Source organism: Periophthalmus magnuspinnatus, chromosome 17 (genome assembly GCF_009829125.3).
Source record: "Periophthalmus magnuspinnatus isolate fPerMag1 chromosome 17, fPerMag1.2.pri, whole genome shotgun sequence".
Lineage (NCBI taxonomy): Eukaryota > Metazoa > Chordata > Actinopteri > Gobiiformes > Gobiidae > Periophthalmus > Periophthalmus magnuspinnatus.
In genome coordinates this window covers 10,620,741-10,642,043 of record NC_047142.1, presented here as the reverse complement: position 1 = coordinate 10,642,043, position 21,303 = coordinate 10,620,741, and the positions used below count along the sequence as shown (strand labels likewise).

General features: G+C 43.1%; 1 protein-coding gene across 1 annotated transcript in view; it reads right to left on the bottom strand.

Annotated features, from left to right (window-relative positions):
- Window positions 1-292: 292 nt before the first annotated feature.
- hs2st1a (heparan sulfate 2-O-sulfotransferase 1a) overlaps window positions 293-21,303 on the bottom strand; it is a 62,079-nt gene continuing 41,068 nt past the window's right edge. The window contains exons 2-7 of the mRNA XM_033983068.2: window positions 20,218-20,462; window positions 18,659-18,744; window positions 15,939-16,077; window positions 15,747-15,844; window positions 6,468-6,625; window positions 293-2,743 (exon numbers count right to left, since the gene is read on the bottom strand). Coding sequence (XP_033838959.1) covers window positions 2,508-2,743; window positions 6,468-6,625; window positions 15,747-15,844; window positions 15,939-16,077; window positions 18,659-18,744; window positions 20,218-20,462 — 962 coding nt within the window. The 3' untranslated portion in view covers window positions 293-2,507. The remainder of the gene's footprint in view (window positions 2,744-6,467; window positions 6,626-15,746; window positions 15,845-15,938; window positions 16,078-18,658; window positions 18,745-20,217; window positions 20,463-21,303) is intronic.

Sequence of the window (21,303 nt, the reverse complement as noted above, 5' to 3'; positions counted from 1 at the left end):
TAAAATGTTCTGATCTGAATGGTCACTACCTAAACCTCAGCACCTGCAGACAATCATGAAACAGTGCTAGTGCAGCTCCTTTTTGTTGACGCTGATCTTTGTAGATGATAGGGTCAGAGTGACCAAAGTGGGTCTTTTTACAGGGTAATTTGGTTTGGTTGTTAGTGCTAGAACCCGAACAGTAACTTCACATTTAAACTGGCACAATCTGCTGGCTATACTCATGTTATGCATCAAAATTAGTAGCTACAAACACCTAACTAACTTAATGATGTGTAATTTGTTTAACGACAGCGCTTGGACCTGGAAGCAGTGACGAAACCTGACAAAATAAAACAGCAAATGAGAAGTAGCACTGAATGACCAAACCCACTAACAGAGGCTACTTATTTGACGGTATAAATAGGTTAATTTTACACAATACTAAATCAAGAATCAACTGTAAACTATTTCCATATTTACAGCAGCAGCATCAACACAGAAAGCTCGCTCCCTTTTCAAATCAAATGTACAAGACTCAAAGACGCCCGGCTCAGTAGAAAATGTACAGTCCTCACAACATTCAGTTTTAGAAAAGTCATTCAAGTGGCTGCTGTGGTCAGAGGCACGGCCTGCAGTACAGGAACAGACCAGCAGAGGAGGGAAGAGTCGCCAAACATTTTACTCAAGTGAGAGTAATGTTACTTCAAAATAATATTACTCAAGTAGAAGTACAAAGTAGTGGTCCAAGAAATTAATTAAGTAAGAGTTGAAAAGTATTTGGGAAAACTATTATTCACGTAAGAGTAACTTAAAGTAGAGTAACTGTTGGGGCGTAACATCTCATTTATAATTTTAAGTGAATGTAATTGGAAGGACAAATTATTAAATAATGCACAAAATCTGGTATTTTCAAAGGATAGAAAAATGAGACAAACTAAATCATATCTGAATGAGCGGAGCAAGAGACACAAATGTCCAAATCATTTCATATTGTCGACATAAAGCTTTTGTCTCTTGTAGACTTACTCACAGTGGGAAGGGGAAAGGAAAATTTTACTCAAGTAAGAGTAAAAATATGCTGCTGGAAAAGTACTCTGAAAAGTAACAGGGCAAGTAAATGTAACTGAGTACTACCCACCTCTGCAGGGGACAGTTACGTGATAAACAAGTAAGGTTAATAAATAAATATATTTTAAATGGGCTTCTTCAGCTTTTTCCAGTGAATAAAGGTGGGAGATATACTGTCTGCCAGAACATATTGAAAGATTGTTGTTTTGGTAATATGCAAATTTGAATTTCAATTAAAACTAATAGATAAACTAGAATTCAACTAATAATTAGTGATGAAATGCTATGAAACAAACTGTTAAGATGGCATTATTCTTTACACTGGATAAAACAGTGACCAAATTGGGTGAAATATACAAGATCATGTGTGTGTTTTGTATTGCAACAAGTTTTGATGCTGAATAATAAGGTGCGATATGTAACTTCTGATGGAGGATCTTCTACCTGCTTGACTCCATGGAAATGCTTTGCTAGTAATGTTCCACAGTATTGCATTAAAGTTCATGGAGAAAACAGGTAGTACCGCTACGCCAAATTACAGGCCAGATGTGTGGAGAGACAACACCGATCACAACAAGAATGTATGTGTTACAAGTTATTTTTGACAAATAAAAACGGCTGCAATTGAATAAATACAAAATTGGAACAAGCCAACTGAGGTGTTCTGGGGAGGTGTTCTGAGCACCACTGAGGGAAGACCCAAGACACACTGGAGGAACTATGTCTCTCAGCTGGCCTGGGATGCCCTTGGGTTTCCCCCGAAAGAACTGGAGGAAGTGTGTTTGTGTGTGTTTGTGGAAAGGGAATTCTGGACTTCCCTACTCAGACTGCTACCTCTGTGACCTGGCCCCCGATAAAGTGAAAGAAAATGGAAAGATGGCAAGATTAATACGTTTAATGCCGTACTGTGGAACATTCCAGGCAAAGCAATAACATTTCATTGGAGACAAACAGGTAATGGAACCTTACCAGAAAAGGTGCATAGTGCATCTTTAAATTTGTTTATTATTTGGAGGAACTGTTTATTTGTTGATTGAACCTAGATTTATGGAAGCATGTAGCCATTTTGAGCGAGTATTTTCATTACCCTCTGATTTAACTTTAAAATAAAAAATGAGGAACATGGATAAGCAATTTGCACCTTTGCCACTAGATGCCACTCTAACCTCTGTGTACTGTCCCATCATACAGCCAATTTAAATCTCCATAACTACCATCATCATGAGGCATATTTTTTACATTTAAAACAATTCAAAACACAACTTAAACAACAGTACAGAGCCAATGGGGAAACAAATCCTCTTCTCTGCAGCAAGGTCACATGACACGAGGCATCTCCAATCTCTGATCTGTTTTTCTCCCCAGCAAGAAATGTCAACTCTTGTCAGGTCAAATATGTTCCTTATGCTTCAAAGTCAGTGTTACAAATTCCAAAACAACTTATGTATCAGTTCAGTTCATTTCTTGTCTCTGTTTTTGGGGTAGATTTTTTCGTAGAAGTAGTTTTGGGCTAAAAGGTAGAGTTCCCCGTCTTTCTCTCGCACGGCGTGGGCCCGGACAAACTGAAACTGCTCCAAAGCGAATTCGTAAAAGTCGTTTTCCATTTTCCAGACTGAAGACTGCTGGAGTTTGGCCACGGACTCTTTAGTGGGCGGCTTCTTTTCCGTGGTCTTCCTCAAGTGGGACTTTTTACCTGTAAAACAAGATAGAAATGATATTAAGACTTATTAAGTGTCTTTTGTTCAGTGCACATAAAGGACAGTGGTGGAATGTAACAAAGTAAAAGTAGTACAGTCCTACACTTACATATACAAATTTTAGGTATCTGTACTTACTTTACTACATTCGAGAGCAGGTATGTGTACTTTCTACTCTATGACATTTTTTAACTGGACTGACACCTAAAAGTATTTTGCATTATTGTTTGAGACCTGCTTGAAAGACTGAGGCTTTATTTTTTAATGATCAAAATCTGAGCAAACAAAAATATAAAAATTATAAACGGCTAGAAAAATCAACAGATTAAATTTTTTCTGTTGAACAAAATCACTACTTGAAAATCTGCGCAAAATACATTTACTTTTTACTCTTTAAATACATTTTTAAATAAGGATTTTAATATTTTAACGTTAATTTTTTCATGTGATACTTTTACTTGAGTTTTTTTCCCCTTTATCTTTTATCTACTTTTACTTCAGTAACAAAATTCAACCACTGATCAAGTATCATGTCATATGCAGTAGTGTTGTCACAAGAATAAAATTTCAAACTCTATTTCGATACTAAGGAATAGACTCGATACTGAATACCGATTCAGATACCACGATGATAATAAAAACACACTCTTTAGACAATAGAATATGATTTTCAACATTAAATCATAGTATTCTCTTTTATATTCCCATATGGCCTTATATCTGTGTAATCCATGGGCGTATACTAGTCTATTGAACAGCTTAATTCTGCTGCAAGCCTCATTTCGTGATACAAATCTCCACCACAAAGGGTCAGTAGAGAAACAAATAATTAGTCTAAGTGCCTTTTTGTATTTGAGTCATACAGTATTTCATTATTTGAGACAGGGCCAATGCTTTCATTTTAAATAATTGATTTTTTTCATGGTCAGGTTGCTGTCTCAAGACTAGAATTGTCAAAAGTATTGAGCTGTATCAGAACAAGAATAAGACACATAGACTAGTATACACTCATGGTCCACTATGGAACCTACTGGACGACTGAGGGATTACACAGATATAAGCACACATGGGGATATAAAAGAAAGTACTATGATTTAATGTGGAAAATTACATTCTATTGTCTAAATATTGTTTTTAAAATATCATCGCACTATCAGAATCAGTATTGAGTATCAAATATTGAAATTGAGTTTGAAATTTTAGTATCATGGCAACACCACTCAAGGCAATACAATTTTTGTATACTTTTTTTTGGTGATACTTATTTTATTTCTAATTATTATATAACATTTGTGTCTTTAGCATATTCAGTAACTAACTATATTCAATAACTAATGTGTGTGTATGTATGTATGTATATATGCATGTATGTATGTATGTATGTATATATATGTATGTATGTATGTATGTGTGTAGTATGTGTGTGTATGTATGTATGTATATATGTATGTATATGTATGTATGTGTGTAGTATGTGTGTATGCATGTACGTATGTATGTATATGTATGTATGTATGTATGTGTGTAGTATGTGTGTGTATGTATGTATGTATGTATATGTATGTATGTATGTATGTATGTATGTATGTGTGTAGTATGTGTGTATGTATGTACGTATGTATGTATATGTATGTATGTGTGCGTGTATGTATGTATGTATGTATGTGTGCGTGTATGTATGTATGTATGTATGTGTATGTATGTATGTATATATGTATGTATATGTATGTATGTGTGTATGCATGTATGTGTGTAGTATGTGTGTGTATGTATGTACGTATGTATGTATATTTATGTATGTGTGTATGTATGCATGTATGTGTGTAGTATGTGTGTATGTGTGTATGTATGTATGCATGTGTGTGTGTGTGTATGTGTTTATGTATTTCCTCTCCCTAATCTCCATAAGTGTTCATAGTCTGGCCTGGTGACCAAACTGATTCCCTAATGCTGTGCTGATGTGATTTGAGGTCTAGACTTTATGAGCGCTGAGTCTTTGAGATCTCAACCTGTCACTCTCCATCTGTATGTCTGTGCCTATTACTCATCTGAGCTGTTTACTGTAACCACAGGAGAGAGAGGAAGGATGGCTCCAATTCACTTTACATTAGAAAACTGTCGCTCCTCTCTCTGTAACTGCTGCTGTCAGGCTCGTCATTTTGGTTTAAAAATGCTCATATTACCTCGCTCTACATGATCCTGGTATTTTTATTTCGCTATTGTGTCTATTACTCAAGATATGAATATTTATAAGAGACAAATCAGCTGCCTTCTTTCCCCGAGGTCACTCCAGCTAATGTTAGAAACAGGTTTGATTGACAGCGTTAGTCCACTTCTTTATGTAGTTTATAATTTTGCCCCAGTAAAGATATATTGTATAAGCAGCTCTTAGGGTGAAAATGAGATGAATGTCTGCTCAACGGAACAGGAAGTGTGCTGTTAACATGCTAATATTTGTTAGCTTTATCAAGACAGCAAAACTCCGCTCTGGTCTCTGAAAGCTGGGAAAAATGCTTATAAGCTCATCTTATGTCACCATATTGGTTCTAAGCTCCAAAGAAAACATGCATAATTAGGATATTAGTACAAGAATGTATTAGATAAGAGAGCAAGACCTTTTGACCACTAACCACTGGTCAAAATGTGTGTGGATATTCACTTGATTGCTGCCGCTGTAGTCATAAATTGAATCAAAATTTATATGAATCACCAAGCTCACCAGGTTATCTTTGCATATGAGGACTTGTTTATAATTGGTAGGCGGATAAACAAAAGCTCTAAAATAAAGGTTCTAACATTTGCAACGAATATAAAAGTTGCTCATTGCAGTCTGTCAATGAATTAAAGCCTTGATTTTTAAGCAGTGTACCAGGTAAGACCACTAAAAAACACCATCTAAAAACATTTTAAAAATCAAAGGTATACTGTCAAAACCCGCCTCAGAGAGACTTATCCATGCATTTGTCTCCAGTAGGTCAGATTACTGTAACGGCCTGCTCAGTGACCTCTCCAAACGAGCGTTACGACAGCTGCAATACATCTAGAACGCTGCTGTTCTGGGCCAATTAATACACAACAATAATGTGTCCTACCACAACTCTGCAGATGACACTCAGATCTATGTCTCACTGCAGCAGGTGAATATGGACCAGTGGATTCACTCTGCCACAGCATCCAACAGATCAGTGTGTGGATGCAAAACAACTTTCTAAACTCAAACAAGACTGAAGTCATAGTCTTTGCCCCACAGAAACAAAGAGAAAGTGTCACCTCCAGTCTATCTCTCTAAAACCTTCAAATCAGGCTAGAAACCTAGGGGTAATAATGGACTCAGACTTGAACTTTAACAGCCACATCAAATCAATAACATCTGCAGCTTTTTACCATTAAAAAACATTGAAAATATCAAAGTTATACTGTCAAAACCAGACTTAGAGAGACTTATTCATTCATTTGTCTAAGTAAACATGGGGAATCAGTGTTTCAGTTTTATGCAGCTAAAACCTGGCACAGTCTTCCTGAAGATGTGAGCCAGGCCTCTACTTTGACAATATTTAAATCCCGGGTTTGTTTTGTTTGATTTGAATGTCGTTTTTCTTTAAAGCAAAGCTTTGCCTAGTGTACCTTTAAAATAAGGTTTTTGTGAATGTAGTGTCAAAACAAAACATCCTGAATAGACAGAACTCTAATCCTTTCCCTCCATGTTTCCCTCCAGTGCACCTGTCCTGTAGAGGTCTGTGGCTCCTCTGAAGAAGCGTGGCAGAGCAGCTTCCAGCATCATCACGAAGTCCTCCAGTTCCTCTGTGACTCCCACCAGCAGGTACTCGTTCACCAGGGTCGCTTTGGCCTGCTCCAGAGCCCACGCACTGCCCACGTTCCTGCGCAACAGTCACATACAATAAGTACGGGTTGAAAACAGAAGACATTATGATTTCTGATGATATTTAGCATGGATCTCTTAAAATAACTGGAGAGGGTATTGATATCTTAGACCTGTCTTCAGACCTGGATTAGTGGCTACTCATGTGAAAGTGAAAGCATTTTTCCCGTAGGGCGCAGTGTAACAACAAACTGCTCATGTTTAGCTGATAACATTCACAGGACAGAAATGAACTTTTCCTGAATATCTTCAGAATGATCTTGTGCTGTATCAGAACACGTATAAGACACATAGACTAGTATACACCCATGGACCACTATAAATTTGACCTGATTTATTTAATCAGGGACAATGCACAAAACACATTATAAAAAAGAACAGATGTCACGTTACAATAATTAAAAGCACGCGTTCGCCAACATTCCTCATTTAAAACATTCCCACTCTCAGCCCACACTGTCTCACTCACACATACAGGCCTATAGCATTAGTCCGTTCATTCATCTTATCAGTGTGTTTATAGTTTGTGCATGTTATGAGATCATCTGGCTCACTGCTTGATGAGAAAATGATAATTGACCAAAATGAGGTTTTGCATCTTGGAACACGGCTCCTCTGACTGTTGACTGCTTCGAGATGCTTTCTGAGGTGAGTGCAGCAAAAAACAGACACTTTTTCTCAGTTCAAAATCCTTCAGTTGATTTGTAACAGTTAGGGTTGTTAGGGTTAGAGGTTAGGGCTAGAGGTTAGGGTTAAGGTGGGGGGTTAGAGGTTAGGGGTTAGGGTTAGAGGTTAGGGGCTAGAGTTAGAGGCTAGAGTTAGAGGTTACGGGTTAGGGTTAAGGTGGAGGTTAGGGTTAGGGGTTAAGGTTAGGTTAGGGGTTAGGGTTAGAGGTTAGGGGTTAGGGCTAGAGGTTAGGGGTCAAGGTTAAGGTGGGGGCTAGGGTTAAGGTTAGGGTTAGAGGTTAGTTTTAGGGGTTATGGTTAAGATGGGGGCTAGGGGTTGGGGTTTAGGTTTAGGGGTTAGGGTAAGAGGTTAGGGTTAGAGGTTAAGGATAGGGGCTAGGGTTAAGGGTGGGGTTAGGGTTGAGGGTTTGGGTTTAGGGGGTTAGTGTTAGGATTTAGGGTTTGGGTTGGAATCAGGTTTAGGGATTAGGGTTAGTTACTCTCGCACTGATTGGTCAGTCATTTCATTTAAAAAAAAGCCAAAAGCCAGAATATGTATTTGTCGTAACCAGCGGGGCGTAAGGACCAGAGTAGCGAGACTCACAAAGTTTTATAATGTCTTTAATCTCAAAATGTTCATAGAAATCAAAAGTTCAAAGAGATCAGAGTTCATGGATCAAATGGAGCTATAATAAATGCTCATCAAAGACAAAGTTCATACAAGTGTTCATATAGATCAGAGTGCACAGGTCCAACGTAGCTGGGGAGCGTGGGTGCGGGTCCGTGAGCGTAGAGGGACACGGTGCGCGGCAGTGAGGATACGAGACGTACCGGGGCGGAGGTGCGGGTGCTGGGGTAGTCCGGAGCAGGTTCTGGGACGGAGATCTGGAGCAGGACAAAGGGATTCCAGTGAGACACAGAGGACGAGCATAGATCAAAAAGTACAAAGCCGAAAGTAAAATCACGTGAGACACGCGGACGTTCCGGCGCCGAGTGACTCGTCCGAACCCCTCTTATCCACGGCCGGCGGCGTTGATTGCGCTGATGGGGAGCAGGTGCGCGTGGGAGGAGTCCGGATTCCGCCCCGCTCCGGAGACAGACAGGTGAGGGAGGGGGGAAGACGAGGACACGAGGAGAGCAGAGCAGGGACCGTGACAGTACCCCCCCCCTAAGGGACACCTCCCGGTGGACCCCCAGGTTTATCCGGGTGGGCGCGGTGAAAGTCCCTCACCAGATTCGGGTCCAAGATGCGGGCCCTGGGCACCCATGAACGCTCCTCAGGTCCGTAGCCCTCCCAGTCCACTAGGTACTGGAGCCCTCTACCCCTCCGGCGGACATCGATGAGCCGCCGGACGGAGAAGGCTGGGTGACCATCGACAAGTAGGGCGGGAGGAGGGGGACCGGAAGGAGGGCAAAGGTCGCTGGTACGGACCGGCTTGATCTGTGAGACATGGAATGTTGGATGAATGCGGAGCGAGGGGGGAAGTTGCAGTCGTACTGCAGAGTCATTGATGACCCTGTCAATCTTGAACGGGCCCAGGAATCGGGGGGAGAGTTTGCGTGAGTCCGTCTTGAGCGGAATGTTTCTTGAGGACAGCCAAACCGACTGCCCGGGTGCATAGTTGGGAGCTGGAATGCGCCGGCGGTCAGCCATCATCTTAGTGCGGGCCCCCGCCTTGAGGAGCGCCGCCCGAGTCCTCCGCCAGGCCCGACGACAGCGCTGCAGGTGGTGGTGGACGGAAGGCACCGCCAGATCCCTCTCCTCGGAAGGGAAGAGTGGAGGTTGGTACCCCAACGAGGCCTGGAATGGGGAGACTCCAGTAGCTGAGCTCACCAGGGAGTTGTGAGAGTACTCTATCCACGGAAGATAGGTGCTCCAAGCGGCCGGGTTGGCGGAGACCACGCATCTGAGAGCCCTCTCCAGGTCCTGGTTGGTGCGTTCGGTCTGTCCGTTTGACTCCGGATGGAATCCCGAGGTGAGGCTCACCGAGGCCCCCAACCCCTCGCAGAAGGCGCGCCAGACCTGGGACGTAAACTGGGGTCCCCGGTCGGAAACAATGTCAGTAGGGATGCCGTGCAGGCGGAACACATGATTGGTGAGCTGATCAGCCGTCTCCTTAGCAGTAGGAAGCTTGGACAGGGCGACGAAGTGGGCTGCCTTGGAAAAACGGTCAACAATGGTTAAAATGACTGTGTTACCCTGGGATGGAGGTAAGCCCGTCACGAAATCCACGGCTACATGGGACCATGGTCGCCTCGGGACCGGGAGTGGGTGCAGCAATCCCGACGGCGGGGAGTGAGACGACTTCCCCCGGGCACACACTTCGCACGCCGAGACATAGGCCCTAGTGTCTTTGTCCATGGTGGGCCACCAGAAGTGTCGTTTGAGTAACGACAGGGTGCGGGAGGCTCCGGGGTGGCAAGCAAATCGGGATCCGTGAGTCCACTGCAAAACCTGGGAGCGAACAGAGTCAGGGACAAATAGTGTGCCGGGGGGCGCGTTACCTGGAGCTGGGTCATCGCGCTGGGCCTCCCGTACCAAGTCCTCAATCTCCCAGCGGAGAGCGGCAACCACACGGGACGAGGGGAGGATGGTCTCCGGAGCAGCACTGGTCTCCTCCTGGGCGAACTGGCGGGAGAGGGCATCCGGCTTCACATTACGAGTCCCCGGCCGGTAAGTAAGAACAAAGTTAAAGCGGCTAAAAAACAGGGACCAGCGAGCCTGGCGAGAGTTAAGGCGTTTGGCAGACTGAATATATGAGAGGTTCTTGTGGTCTGTCCATACCAGAAATGGTAGTTCTGCCCCCTCCAGCCAGTGCCGCCACTCCTCCAGAGCCAGCTTGACGGCGAGCAGCTCGCGGTCCCCCACATCGTAATTCGCCTCCGCTGGGGACAGCCGCCGGGAGAAGAAGGCGCAGGGGAACAGTCGGTCGTGGGGGTCGAATCTCTGGGAGAGGACCGCCCCGACACCTGTGTCGGAGGCATCCACCTCCACTATAAACTGTCGAGAGGGGTCAGGTTGATGCAAGATGGGAGCGGAAGTAAACAAAGTCTTAAGTCTATCAAAGGCGACCTGGGCCTCCCAAGACCAGGTGAACGTCTGAGCGGGGGATGTGAGTCTCGTGAGAGGGGCAATAACTCTGCTAAAATCCCTAATAAACCTCCTGTAAAAGTTGGCAAACCCAATAAACCTCTGGAGCTGCTTCCGATTCGTAGGGACTGGCCAGTCCCTAACGGCCTTGACCTTATCCGGATCCGCCTTCACCTGGCCCCGCCCTATAATGAACCCCAGAAAGCTAACCTGATCGGCGTGAAACTCGCATTTTTCTGCTTTAACAAAAAGTCTATTTTCTAACAGGCGCTGAAGCACTTGGCGGACATGTTGTCTGTGCTCCTGCAGGGACCTGGAAAAAATCAAAATGTCATCCAAATAAACAAACACAAATTGATGCAGAAAATCACGAAGAACATCGTTAATAAGGGCCTGAAACACAGCTGGGGCATTAGTGAGTCCAAAGGGCATGACCAAGTATTCAAAATGTCCAATAGGAGTCTTAAAGGCCGTTTTCCATTCATCCCCCTCCCTCACCCGTACCAAATGATAAGCATTACGTAAGTCCAACTTAGAGAATATAGTGGCACCGTGGAGAGGGGTAAACGCCGAGTCAATGAGGGGCAGAGGGTATTTATTCTTAATAGTTATCTCATTCAGACCTCTATAGTCAATACAGGGGCGAAGAGTCTTGTCCTTTTTGGCCACAAAAAAGAACCCCGCCCCCACGGGAGAGGAGGACGGGCGGATAATACCTGCGGCCACGGAGTCCCGGATATACCGTTCCATAGTCTCTCTCTCGGGCTGGGACAGGTTGTAGAGGCGGCTCGCAGGTAAGGGGGCCCCAGGCAACAGGTCGATGGCGCAATCGTAGGGACGGTGCGGAGGCAGGGAGAGGGCCCGGTCCTTGTTGAAAACCTCCTGTAGGTCATGGTATTCCTCCGGGACCACCGACAGGTCCGGGGCCTTGGGAACGGGACCGCTCCGTGGGGAAGCCCCCTCCGCAGGAGACCGGGCGGACCGCAGACACCCAGCATGGCAGTCGGAACTCCACCCCGCGATCTTGCCCCGGACCCAGTCGACGACCGGGTTGTGGGCCCGAAGCCAGGGGTAGCCCAGCACCACCGGCGAGGAAGGGGTGGCGATAACATAGAATCTGCGGGACTCGTGGTGGTTCCCGGATAACAGCAGAGTAACAGGTTCCGTGACGTGAGTTACTCGTGCTAACAGCGAACCATTAAGGGCGCGAGCAGTGAGGGGGTGATTCAGAGGCTCCAGGCTGATGCCCCACTGCTCCGCCAAGTGGCGGTCGATAAAATCCTCCTCGGCCCCGGAGTCCACCAAGGCCTGGACAGGCAGAGTCCTAGAGCGGAGACAGAGGGTGGCCGGGAGCTGCAGTCTATTACAGTTCGCTGGGATTTGCGACTGACCCACCAGTACTCCCAGGGCTACTGGTGGGCTCCCTCTTTTGGCCGGGCAGGACAGGAGGCGACGAAGTGTCCCTTCCGCCCACAGTAGAAGCACTCCCCCGCCGCACGGCGTCGTATGCGCTCCTCGGCCGTGAGACGCGCCCTCCCGATCTGCATGGGCTCCTCCGCAGTCGGTGATGGGAAGCGGGCCGTGGACCGCACGGGAGAGTGTCGAGCCTGCCGCCGCCGCTCCTGTAGACGGTTGTCGACGCGGTTGGCTAGCGTGACCAACGCCTTGAGGTCCGAGGGCTCGTCCCGTGAGGCCAACTCGTCCTTGAGTGAGTCACGGAGCCCCTTGGAAAACACGGCTTTGAGCGCGCTGTCGGACCAGTCCACCTCCGCGGCGAGTGTCCAAAACTCCACGGTGTAGTCCGCCACCGTCCTAGAGCCCTGGGTGATGTCAAGTAAGCGGGAGGCGGCGTCCGCACGATAGTGAGGGTGACTAAAAACGAGCTTGAACTCATTGATAAAAGCCTCGAAGTCCGTAGTATCCAGCGCGGAGTTAGAGAACCTAGCCTCCGCCCACTGGAGCGCCCTGCCCCGGAGCAGCCCACATACGTAACGCGTCTTGGATGCATCGGTGGGAAAACGGGCCGGGCGCTGCTGGAACACGGAGCGGCATTGAAACAGAAACCCCCGACAGAGGTCCGGCTGCCCCGCAAACGGCTCCGGGTCGGTGCTCCTGGATTCCGGAGGGTAGAGCGGAGCAGCGGGTCCCGTGGCGGCAGCGGCAGGAGAGAGGTGCGTGAGTAGCGTGGTGACCTGATTGCTGAGTTGGGACACCTGCTGCGCCAGGGACTGGTTCTGCTCCAGCAGGTTCCGGATGGTCCTCTCGTGCTGACCGAGCACGTCACCGTGGTGAGTGAACGCCTGTTGAAGCGTGGTGTCTGGTCTAGAGTCCGCCTGGTCCATTTCTGGCCGGAACGTTCTGTCGTAACCAGCGGGGCGTAAGGACCAGAGTAGCGAGACTCACAAAGTTTTATAATGTCTTTAATCTCAAAATGTTCATAGAAATCAAAAGTTCAAAGAGATCAGAGTTCATGGATCAAATGGAGCTATAATAAATGCTCATCAAAGACAAAGTTCATACAAGTGTTCATATAGATCAGAGTGCACAGGTCCAACGTAGCTGGGGAGCGTGGGTGCGGGTCCGTGAGCGGAGAGGGACACGGTGCGCGGCAGTGAGGATACGAGACGTACCGGGGCGGAGGTGCGGGTGCTGGGGTAGTCCGGAGCAGGTTCTGGGACGGAGATCTGGAGCAGGACAAAGGGATTCCAGTGAGACACAGAGGACGAGCATAGATCAAAAAGTACAAAGCCGAAAGTAAAATCACGTGAGACACGCGGACGTTCCGGCGCCGAGTGACTCGTCCGAACCCCTCTTATCCACGGCCGGCGGCGTTGATTGCGCTGATGGGGAGCAGGTGCGCGTGGGAGGAGTCCGGATTCCGCCCCGCTCCGGAGACAGACAGGTGAGGGAGGGGGGAAGACGAGGACACGAGGAGAGCAGAGCAGGGACCGTGACAGTATTTTTTCAAAACATAATCACATTTTGCTTTCTTAAAATATAGTATAGGAGTATAGTTGTTTTACATGTCTCAATAATAAAAGGATCCACGTTCAAGTCACTCAATGCGCTTTAGATCAAGGCACCACTCACCCATTCACACACACATTCACACACACATTCACTCACACATTCATACACCGCTGTACACAGACACTGGGGGTGAGGTGGGTTAAGTGTCTTGCCCAAGGACACAACAACAGCATTCATCTTTGGGAGCTCGAATCGCCAATAATGTTTATGTGAGAAGGATTCTTATCAGAGGACGAGGTTTGGCAATTGGGTTTTCACAAATGATTCAATAATAAAGCTTTCATTATGATTTCATATTTAGAAACGTAGCTCAATGAAACTAGGCTCCTTTTTCTACTTTTTCAATGTCGTGTGACCTTCAGAAAATAAAACTTACGAGCTTTTCAAAATGCCTTATATCCTCTTTGACAACATCTCTAAAAGCATGCCACAACCCAACCCCAGCTCATATATCTGCAACAGAAATCACAGTTTTATAGTCCATAGCAGAGTCTGGAACACATCCAAACGGAACATTAAGGCCAACCGTCTGCTTTCAAAAAGACAAAACCGGTGATGTCGGACTATTTCAACCCGCTCTATAATAACATCTCGAGGAGTTTGAGTTTATTTTTATTCACAAGCCAAGGCAAAAGTGAAGGCTGCTGTTTGCTATAGACAGACAGATAAGCACAGGGGAGATGGGAATGCACTGAGGCCTAAAATGATGCAATAGGAAGCAGACGGAATGACTTTAATGACGCAAAACACACAATCGGCAAAAACTCAGTGTTTAGTGAGCTAGTTTATGTCGTGGAGCAGATATATAGTGATCGAATGTATAGAAAAAGTGTGTGTTTTTATTGACACTCTAATAGTAAAACTTCAAACTTGATTTTGATACTAAAGAAAGCCTTGACACATCATGGGAGATTTTTGCCATTTTAATGTAGTATAAGAGTTGAGCTGTAAAGGGTAGAATAAATAACTTCTATGGCTAATTATTATTTTATTTGTTCCAGCTCAGGCCTTTTTTATGATACTATCTATTGAAAAACTGATTTACTGGGATTAGCCTGCTTTGTATCAGTGGCAAAAAGTAGTTTCAATGTTAATGTTTATCGCAGTATTCCTCTTCAGCAGGGGTGTCAGACACATTTTCATCAAAGGCCACATCAGCAAAATGGCTTCTCTCAGTTACAAATATTCCATATTAATTTTCATAGGTGTTAAAATATGGCTATGTAATGGCGTATCTCTTGATAAAATGAAATGTTAAGACCATCGTACCATTTAATTTACCCTGTCGAGGGCCACATAAAATGATGTGGAGGGCCACATTTGGCCCACGGGCCTTGAGTTTGACACATGTGCTCTATAGCAATATATCGTGCCTCGAAATTGGATATTGTGTTATACTTTATAACAATTTTATATAATGTATGTATTTAATGTATCTAATGCAAGACAGACAAACTAGTGACCAGTTATATACAGTAGTGATGAGTGGTGATAAGACATACCAAGACATAATGTGGTTTGTAGACGTAAAAGCTATTTATAATTGTATGTGACAAGTTTGTGTGTGTGTATGTGATGTGTGTGAGTGTGTATGTGTGATATTTCTGTGATTTTGAAGGAGGTAAGGTGGGGACAGCAGAGGAGAATGCTAGTATTAGTAATTTGTAAGTGAAAAAAATAAGATATAGAGAGACTTTTTTACAATATGTAATTTTAGACACAAAATACACTGCCCGGCCAAAAAAAAATAAAAAATAAAAAATCGCCACCTGGATTTAACTAAGCAAATAGGTATGAGCCTCCTGCAGTTGGTCAGGTCTAGGTTCAGCAACAGTCTGTGCTCAAAGAATGAGGTCAGCTGACACCTGAATATACTGAATGACCAGGTTATTCTATCAATGGATTTTTTCTTCCCTGATGGCACGGGCATATTCCAAGATGACAATGCCAGGATTCATGAGACTCAAATTGTGACAGAGTGGTTCAGGAGCATGAGACATCATTTTCACACATGGATCGTCCACCACAGAGTCCAGACCTTAACCCCACTGAGAATCTTTGGGATGTGCTGGAGAAGCTTTGTGCAGCGTCAGACTCGACCATCATCAATGCAACATCTGGGTGAAAAATTTATGCAACACTGGATGGAAATAAATCTTGTGGCATTGCAGAAGTGAAATCAAAACAATGCCACAGCGAATGTGCCGTAATCAAAGCTAAAGGCAGAACAACCAAATATTAGAGTGTGTGACCTTTTTTTTTGGAGATTATTGCATTCTACAAACCTGAAAAACACCAATATTTTTATAATCATGCTTGAATGTAATACTGACCAGCATTCGGAATAATGTCCACAAAAAAATGGAATCTGGAGCCATAGTTTCTCTGGAGCACAATCCGATCCTCCAGCCGATACACACTCATCAAAAGTCTGGAATACAAAAGGAGAGGAGACATTTCATTATAGCGATCATTCATAATACCCTGAGCTAGCTTTGTATTGATCAGGTAACAGATCTCGTCACCTTTTTGTCTCCTTGCTTCCTCCGCCTCAGCCCGGGTCTGTAGTCATCACCGAAACGCAGGAAGTAGTAGTACGACACCAGGCGTTCTATGGGGTCCCGGATCACGTTGATGTAGATGGGTTTTCTCTTGACCCCAAATCTGAAAGTAACAATAGCAAAATGTTTAAAGAGACATTATTTTTTGGGACTTTAGAAATAATTTAGCACATACTGTAAGTAGATCATTTGCATTTTGTTATTTGTAAACTGCAATATTAACGCCGATTTTCCCACGTATTTGAGGAAAATGTGTCTTGCCCCAGTACGGATGTATTGTGTAAGCAGCTCTAGAGGTCAAAATAAGTCAGCTGTGTACTATCTGCATCTAATTATAAGGCGTTTTATTGGCTGATAATAAGGAAGTGTACATTAGCATGCTAGTTGTTGTTAGGTTTACTGTCATGGCAACACTCTGCACTGGTCTCTGAGAGGAGTAAAACATGAAATAATAAAGAAACTTAACATGAATAATTAGGATGCTGGTAAATGAGACTTTGGACTGCTATCAACTTTTTAAAATGAACTAGTTCTGTTTTTCACATTTTAAAGACAGTAAAAATCAGGTACAGTGTCTTTACATAACAATTGATAATAGAAAGCTTCCTTATTCTGATATTTCACTGTAGCGAGCAGAGTCTTTAATGGCTACGTGTCAAAATCATAGCCTGTACAAAGAAGTGAAGTGTGAGTGAATGTGATGTCAGCCTTAATGTTCGGCTCCAGCCAAATGACGCCAATCAAGGCTAGCAGTTACAGCAGCCGATTTGGAGTTGAGTTACATTTTTGGAAATCCGAGTGTGTGTATCATAGCAACCAAAGAGCCAATCAGTAGCAAGGTTGTTGAAGTAATGCCCCTTCCCGCTCACATTGCTGGTTTAGCAGGGGGCAGGCGCTTAGCAACACTGTCAATCAAACCTGTTGCTAATGCTAACAGGAGTAACCTCGGGGAAAGAAGGCGCCTCACCTATCTATTGCTAATGCTCATATCATGATTTACAGAAGAATTGTGAAATAGAAACACCAGGATCATGTGTAGTGGGTTAATACAAACATTTTAAGACCAAAATGATGAGGCTCACAGCAGCAGTTACAGTAAAAAGGTAACGTTTTTTCAGTGTAAAGTGAATTGGAGCCGGAGTCGACGGAGCGCATAATCACGTCCTGTTTCTAATGCGGCGGCTAGTATGTTAGCTATGTCCATTTCTAGAGTCTATGGTCAAAATAAGTGCAAAGGTGTGGTATAAGGATTATTCAAACATGCATGAATCACTCAAAAACAGCACTGGGTAAAAAAAGTGATTAATTTGGTTTATTTATAGTCTCATTTACTATGTCTTACTTATAATACAGCACTTGCAAAACTAAGTATGAAAAGGTTGAGTCTTGTATTTGCTAACCAGAAAATTGTAGTTTGTGAATTTCATTTCTTCATTGTGATAACTATAAAAGGAAAGAATGCTAAATGGAGGAGAAGGAACCATGAAAGGTAGGACAGATAGTGTAGTGAGTAATGAACAAAAGAATGTAAGAGTTAGGATATAAATCAAACAGAACTGAAAGGTCAATGGAAAAGTACAAAGGCGACGACAATGAATCAAATTTGATTCAAACTGAGATTCAAACATTTCAAATCTTCAGTGATCAGCTTGAGTCTTTTTAATGGAGAGTATTTTTTTTAAAAGAGAAAATACAATTACTTTGCAGTGAAATCATGCTGGGGGTGTTCAGCCGTTTCCATGGTGACACAATGTACATATTAGCAAATGTACAAGTTTTTGGATGGTCTGAACACTAAAAAAAAACCTAAAACTAAAAAAACCAAAATGTGCTTTAATGACACACTTTCAGGAGCCTGTGATCAATACAGGTAGGGATGGGATGATATTAAAATTTAGACTCACGATTATTTTGACCGAAATAATTGAAATTAGCAAGATATTATCACGATAATTATTAAAACAAGGTTTACAGTTTTTAAAAAAGTCACTAAAACATCAATTACCATACAATTTGCAGGTGTCTGAGTGATCGCCTTTAATATTTTTTTGTGGGCAAACACCAGAACTAACATCTAAACATTGTATTGAAGTCAAAAACATGAGGCAGTCTGGTGCCGTAAAGGCGATTATAATCGAGTGTGATGATCAGGATTATTTAGAAATGCCACAAACGATTAGTTGTGGACCTTTTTGATTATCGTATATGGTCGCATCATTAAATACGAGCGTTGATTGTCCTGTTTAGGTGTGTGGGTTTCAACAAAAAGGTGAGAGTGACTAACTGAAAAAACTGTTAGCTAGGTCCTGACAGTAATGCTATTTGAGAGGGACTTGTTAAACAGCACAAATCAGCTGTTGTAGGTTCAACTAAATCAGCTCTTTGTGGTCAGATTGTGTTAAAACAAAATTCAGAAGTCTAACTTGAGTGACAGAGCTTCAGACAGAGCAGTGCCTCCTGCTAGCATTGCACTCCCAGGGAATGTTGATGACATCAGCTGCAAAGTATCAACACAATCTAGGCTATATATTGTGATTGATCAACATGAGGAAAATTCTTTTGCCATGTCATCCAGCCCTGTCTGCAGATTAGAAGACTTATGTAACATTTGTATTGATAAAATACACTTGTTTTAAGACCTGAGTGAACCCAGTGGGGAGTCTGACAGAATGAACATGTCTTACTTGGTGAAGTCGATGAAGGACACATGGCCGTGGTAGAAGGCTGGTTTCATCTCTCTCCACTCGGTCACATTCCTCACAAACCGCGTCTGAAATATACAAAATATTACAGTAGGGCCAGTGGAGCTGTAGTCCTGTAGTCGTTTAGGCGAACAACTGATGGACGTTTAGTCGATCGAAATTTGTATTGGTCAACTAATTATTTTATTTACATGATAAGGATTTTTATGGGGCAACAGCAGGAAAAAGAAAAGTTAGTGCATGACATAGCTGATGATATAGTATTTTTTGGTATTTCTATGTAAAAAAAGCAGATTAAACTCATGATTCACAAGTTTAATCTGTCTTTATATAAATACATTGTTTCCTAGAGGCGTTACCTTCAATAGCCTTGCTCTGGATTGGCTCTTTAGTAGCTATGATACTCGCTGTTGGAATTCAAAATATGAAAGTCAGCTCCAAATTAGCCCCTATAACTGTTAGCCTCAATGAGCTTCATTTGACTGGAGCTGAACGCTGTGGGTGACGTCACACTCACTTAGTCCACTTCTTTAAACAGTCTATGTTGGACATGGGCAGCAGATCTGACATAGATACTTTGCAATGACATCACACTGGGGGATATTCTACATGAATCTCTATGGTGGAAAAAGTTTTAAGATGAGCCTCAATTCAAGAAAAAATGCTAAATGGGTTTAAATAACTAATTTTCAGGAGCCTGTGATCGATACGAGCGTTTATGGTCCTGATTGGGTGTTTGATTTTCCATAAAAAGGTGAGAATGACTAACTGAAAAACTGTTGGCTTGCTGGGGCTGTAATTATAAGTGTGAGCACAAATCAGCTCACCTGTTGTAGTTCGAACTAAGCCAGCTCTTTATGGTCAGAATGTGTTGAAACAAAAAGTTTAATTTGAGTAACAGAACTTCTAATAAAGCAGTGTCAACAGTTAGCATCACACCCCCAGGAAATGTTGATGACATCAGGTAGAAAGTATCAATAGAGGTAAAACTATAACTGTTACCTACCAACCATAATGCAAACAAGGGCTAGGACTTGTCTTACTCTTGTCTTGCACAGACATGGTTAGACTAATAAAAAAATGACAACACCTTTATTTTATTAAATGAAGGTTTAAACTGTCAGAAAAATGCCTTCCTTGGGCTTAAATTGTCTGTTGTCTGTCAGTTGATGTTGACTTTGTGCTATTCGTTCTGTATTTTTATACTTTTCTTCTCAATTTTTTCCCCACAAACTGCCACACGTACTATCCCACCAATCAAAGTAATTAGAAAAACTTAAAAACCTGTCATATTCTACTTGTAAATTTTGTAAAGCTCGTAAAGTTGTTGTGTACAGTTTTGTATCATGGTTTTGTATATTTATGGAGAATAGTGTGGGAGGCTTATGGGTAGAATGGGTTGGAATAGGGCCTGGGAGAGATCACTAAATTACTCAAACATGCATGTATGACATCTAAAACCACTCCAGGCATGTTTTTGATGAGGGAACAACATTGTAACATGGTAGAAAGCTTCCAAAAGAGGACCGTTTTAGTGTTACCTGGTCCTGTATAGACATGACGGGGTTGTTCTTGGAGGTGTTGATGTGCAGTACGTGGTAGTGGTTCTTGCCGCACAGGTCGTAGGCGATGTTGGTGAAGGAGGTGCTGGCCGTCTTTGGGACTCGGTTGTAGACAATGACCAAGTCCTCGTCCGAGTCCTGGGTCCAGCTCTGCTCCCTCACGCCCCAGTCCTGGCTCTGCCTCTGCTCCAGCTCACGTACCTCGTGTCTCGCCATGGCGCGCTCTGAAGAAAAGAAAGACAGAGACAGAAAGACGTTAGCTATGTTTTTGATTTTAGTTGGGTCAGTAAGTGTTATTAGATAAGAGTAGGGTTGTCAAAAGTATCAAAAATCTGGTACTCATTTGAGCACGTATCGATACTAAAATAAAAATACAAAAATAAATACTAAAGTCACATTCACAGTAAAGAAATGACCCTTTCCTGAATAGCTTTAGAAAGAGCTGTATCAGAATAAGTATGACCATATATGACCAAGTATGAACCACTATGGAATAGAAATGGGACGATAAACAATATTATGATAAAAAGGGTTGCCAACAATTGTTCGTGGCACTTTTTATATAATTGTGATAATTGCCAAAAAAGATAATCGCCATTGTGTCACCAGAATGTGTGGAAAAAAAACTACTTCTCCCTGATGATCTCCTCTAGATCACTGCTGCTTTCACTTATAACAAAGTACAATACAGTTATTTTAATCTGGAACCTATTCATAATATTAAAATTGTAATTATTCATATCCAGAAACTTTTTTAACTGTCAGCAACAAACACCAAATTTCAATATCGTCCAATGCCAACTATGGAATCTACCTGAACGACTGAGGGTTTACACAGATATAAAGCCACATGGGGAAATAAAAGACAGTACTATGATTTAATGTTGAAAAATCAAATTCTAATTCTAATTCTAATTAATGGTAAAAACTTCTACAGCTAAATGTGGCATAAGAGATTTAAGTAAGTTAAAAAAGCAAATGAAGGAAAGAAAGTATTTGAGGTGGAGACATAGAGAATGGATGATGGAAATACGAGAGCGGTGAAAGAAGAGAAACAAAAGATGA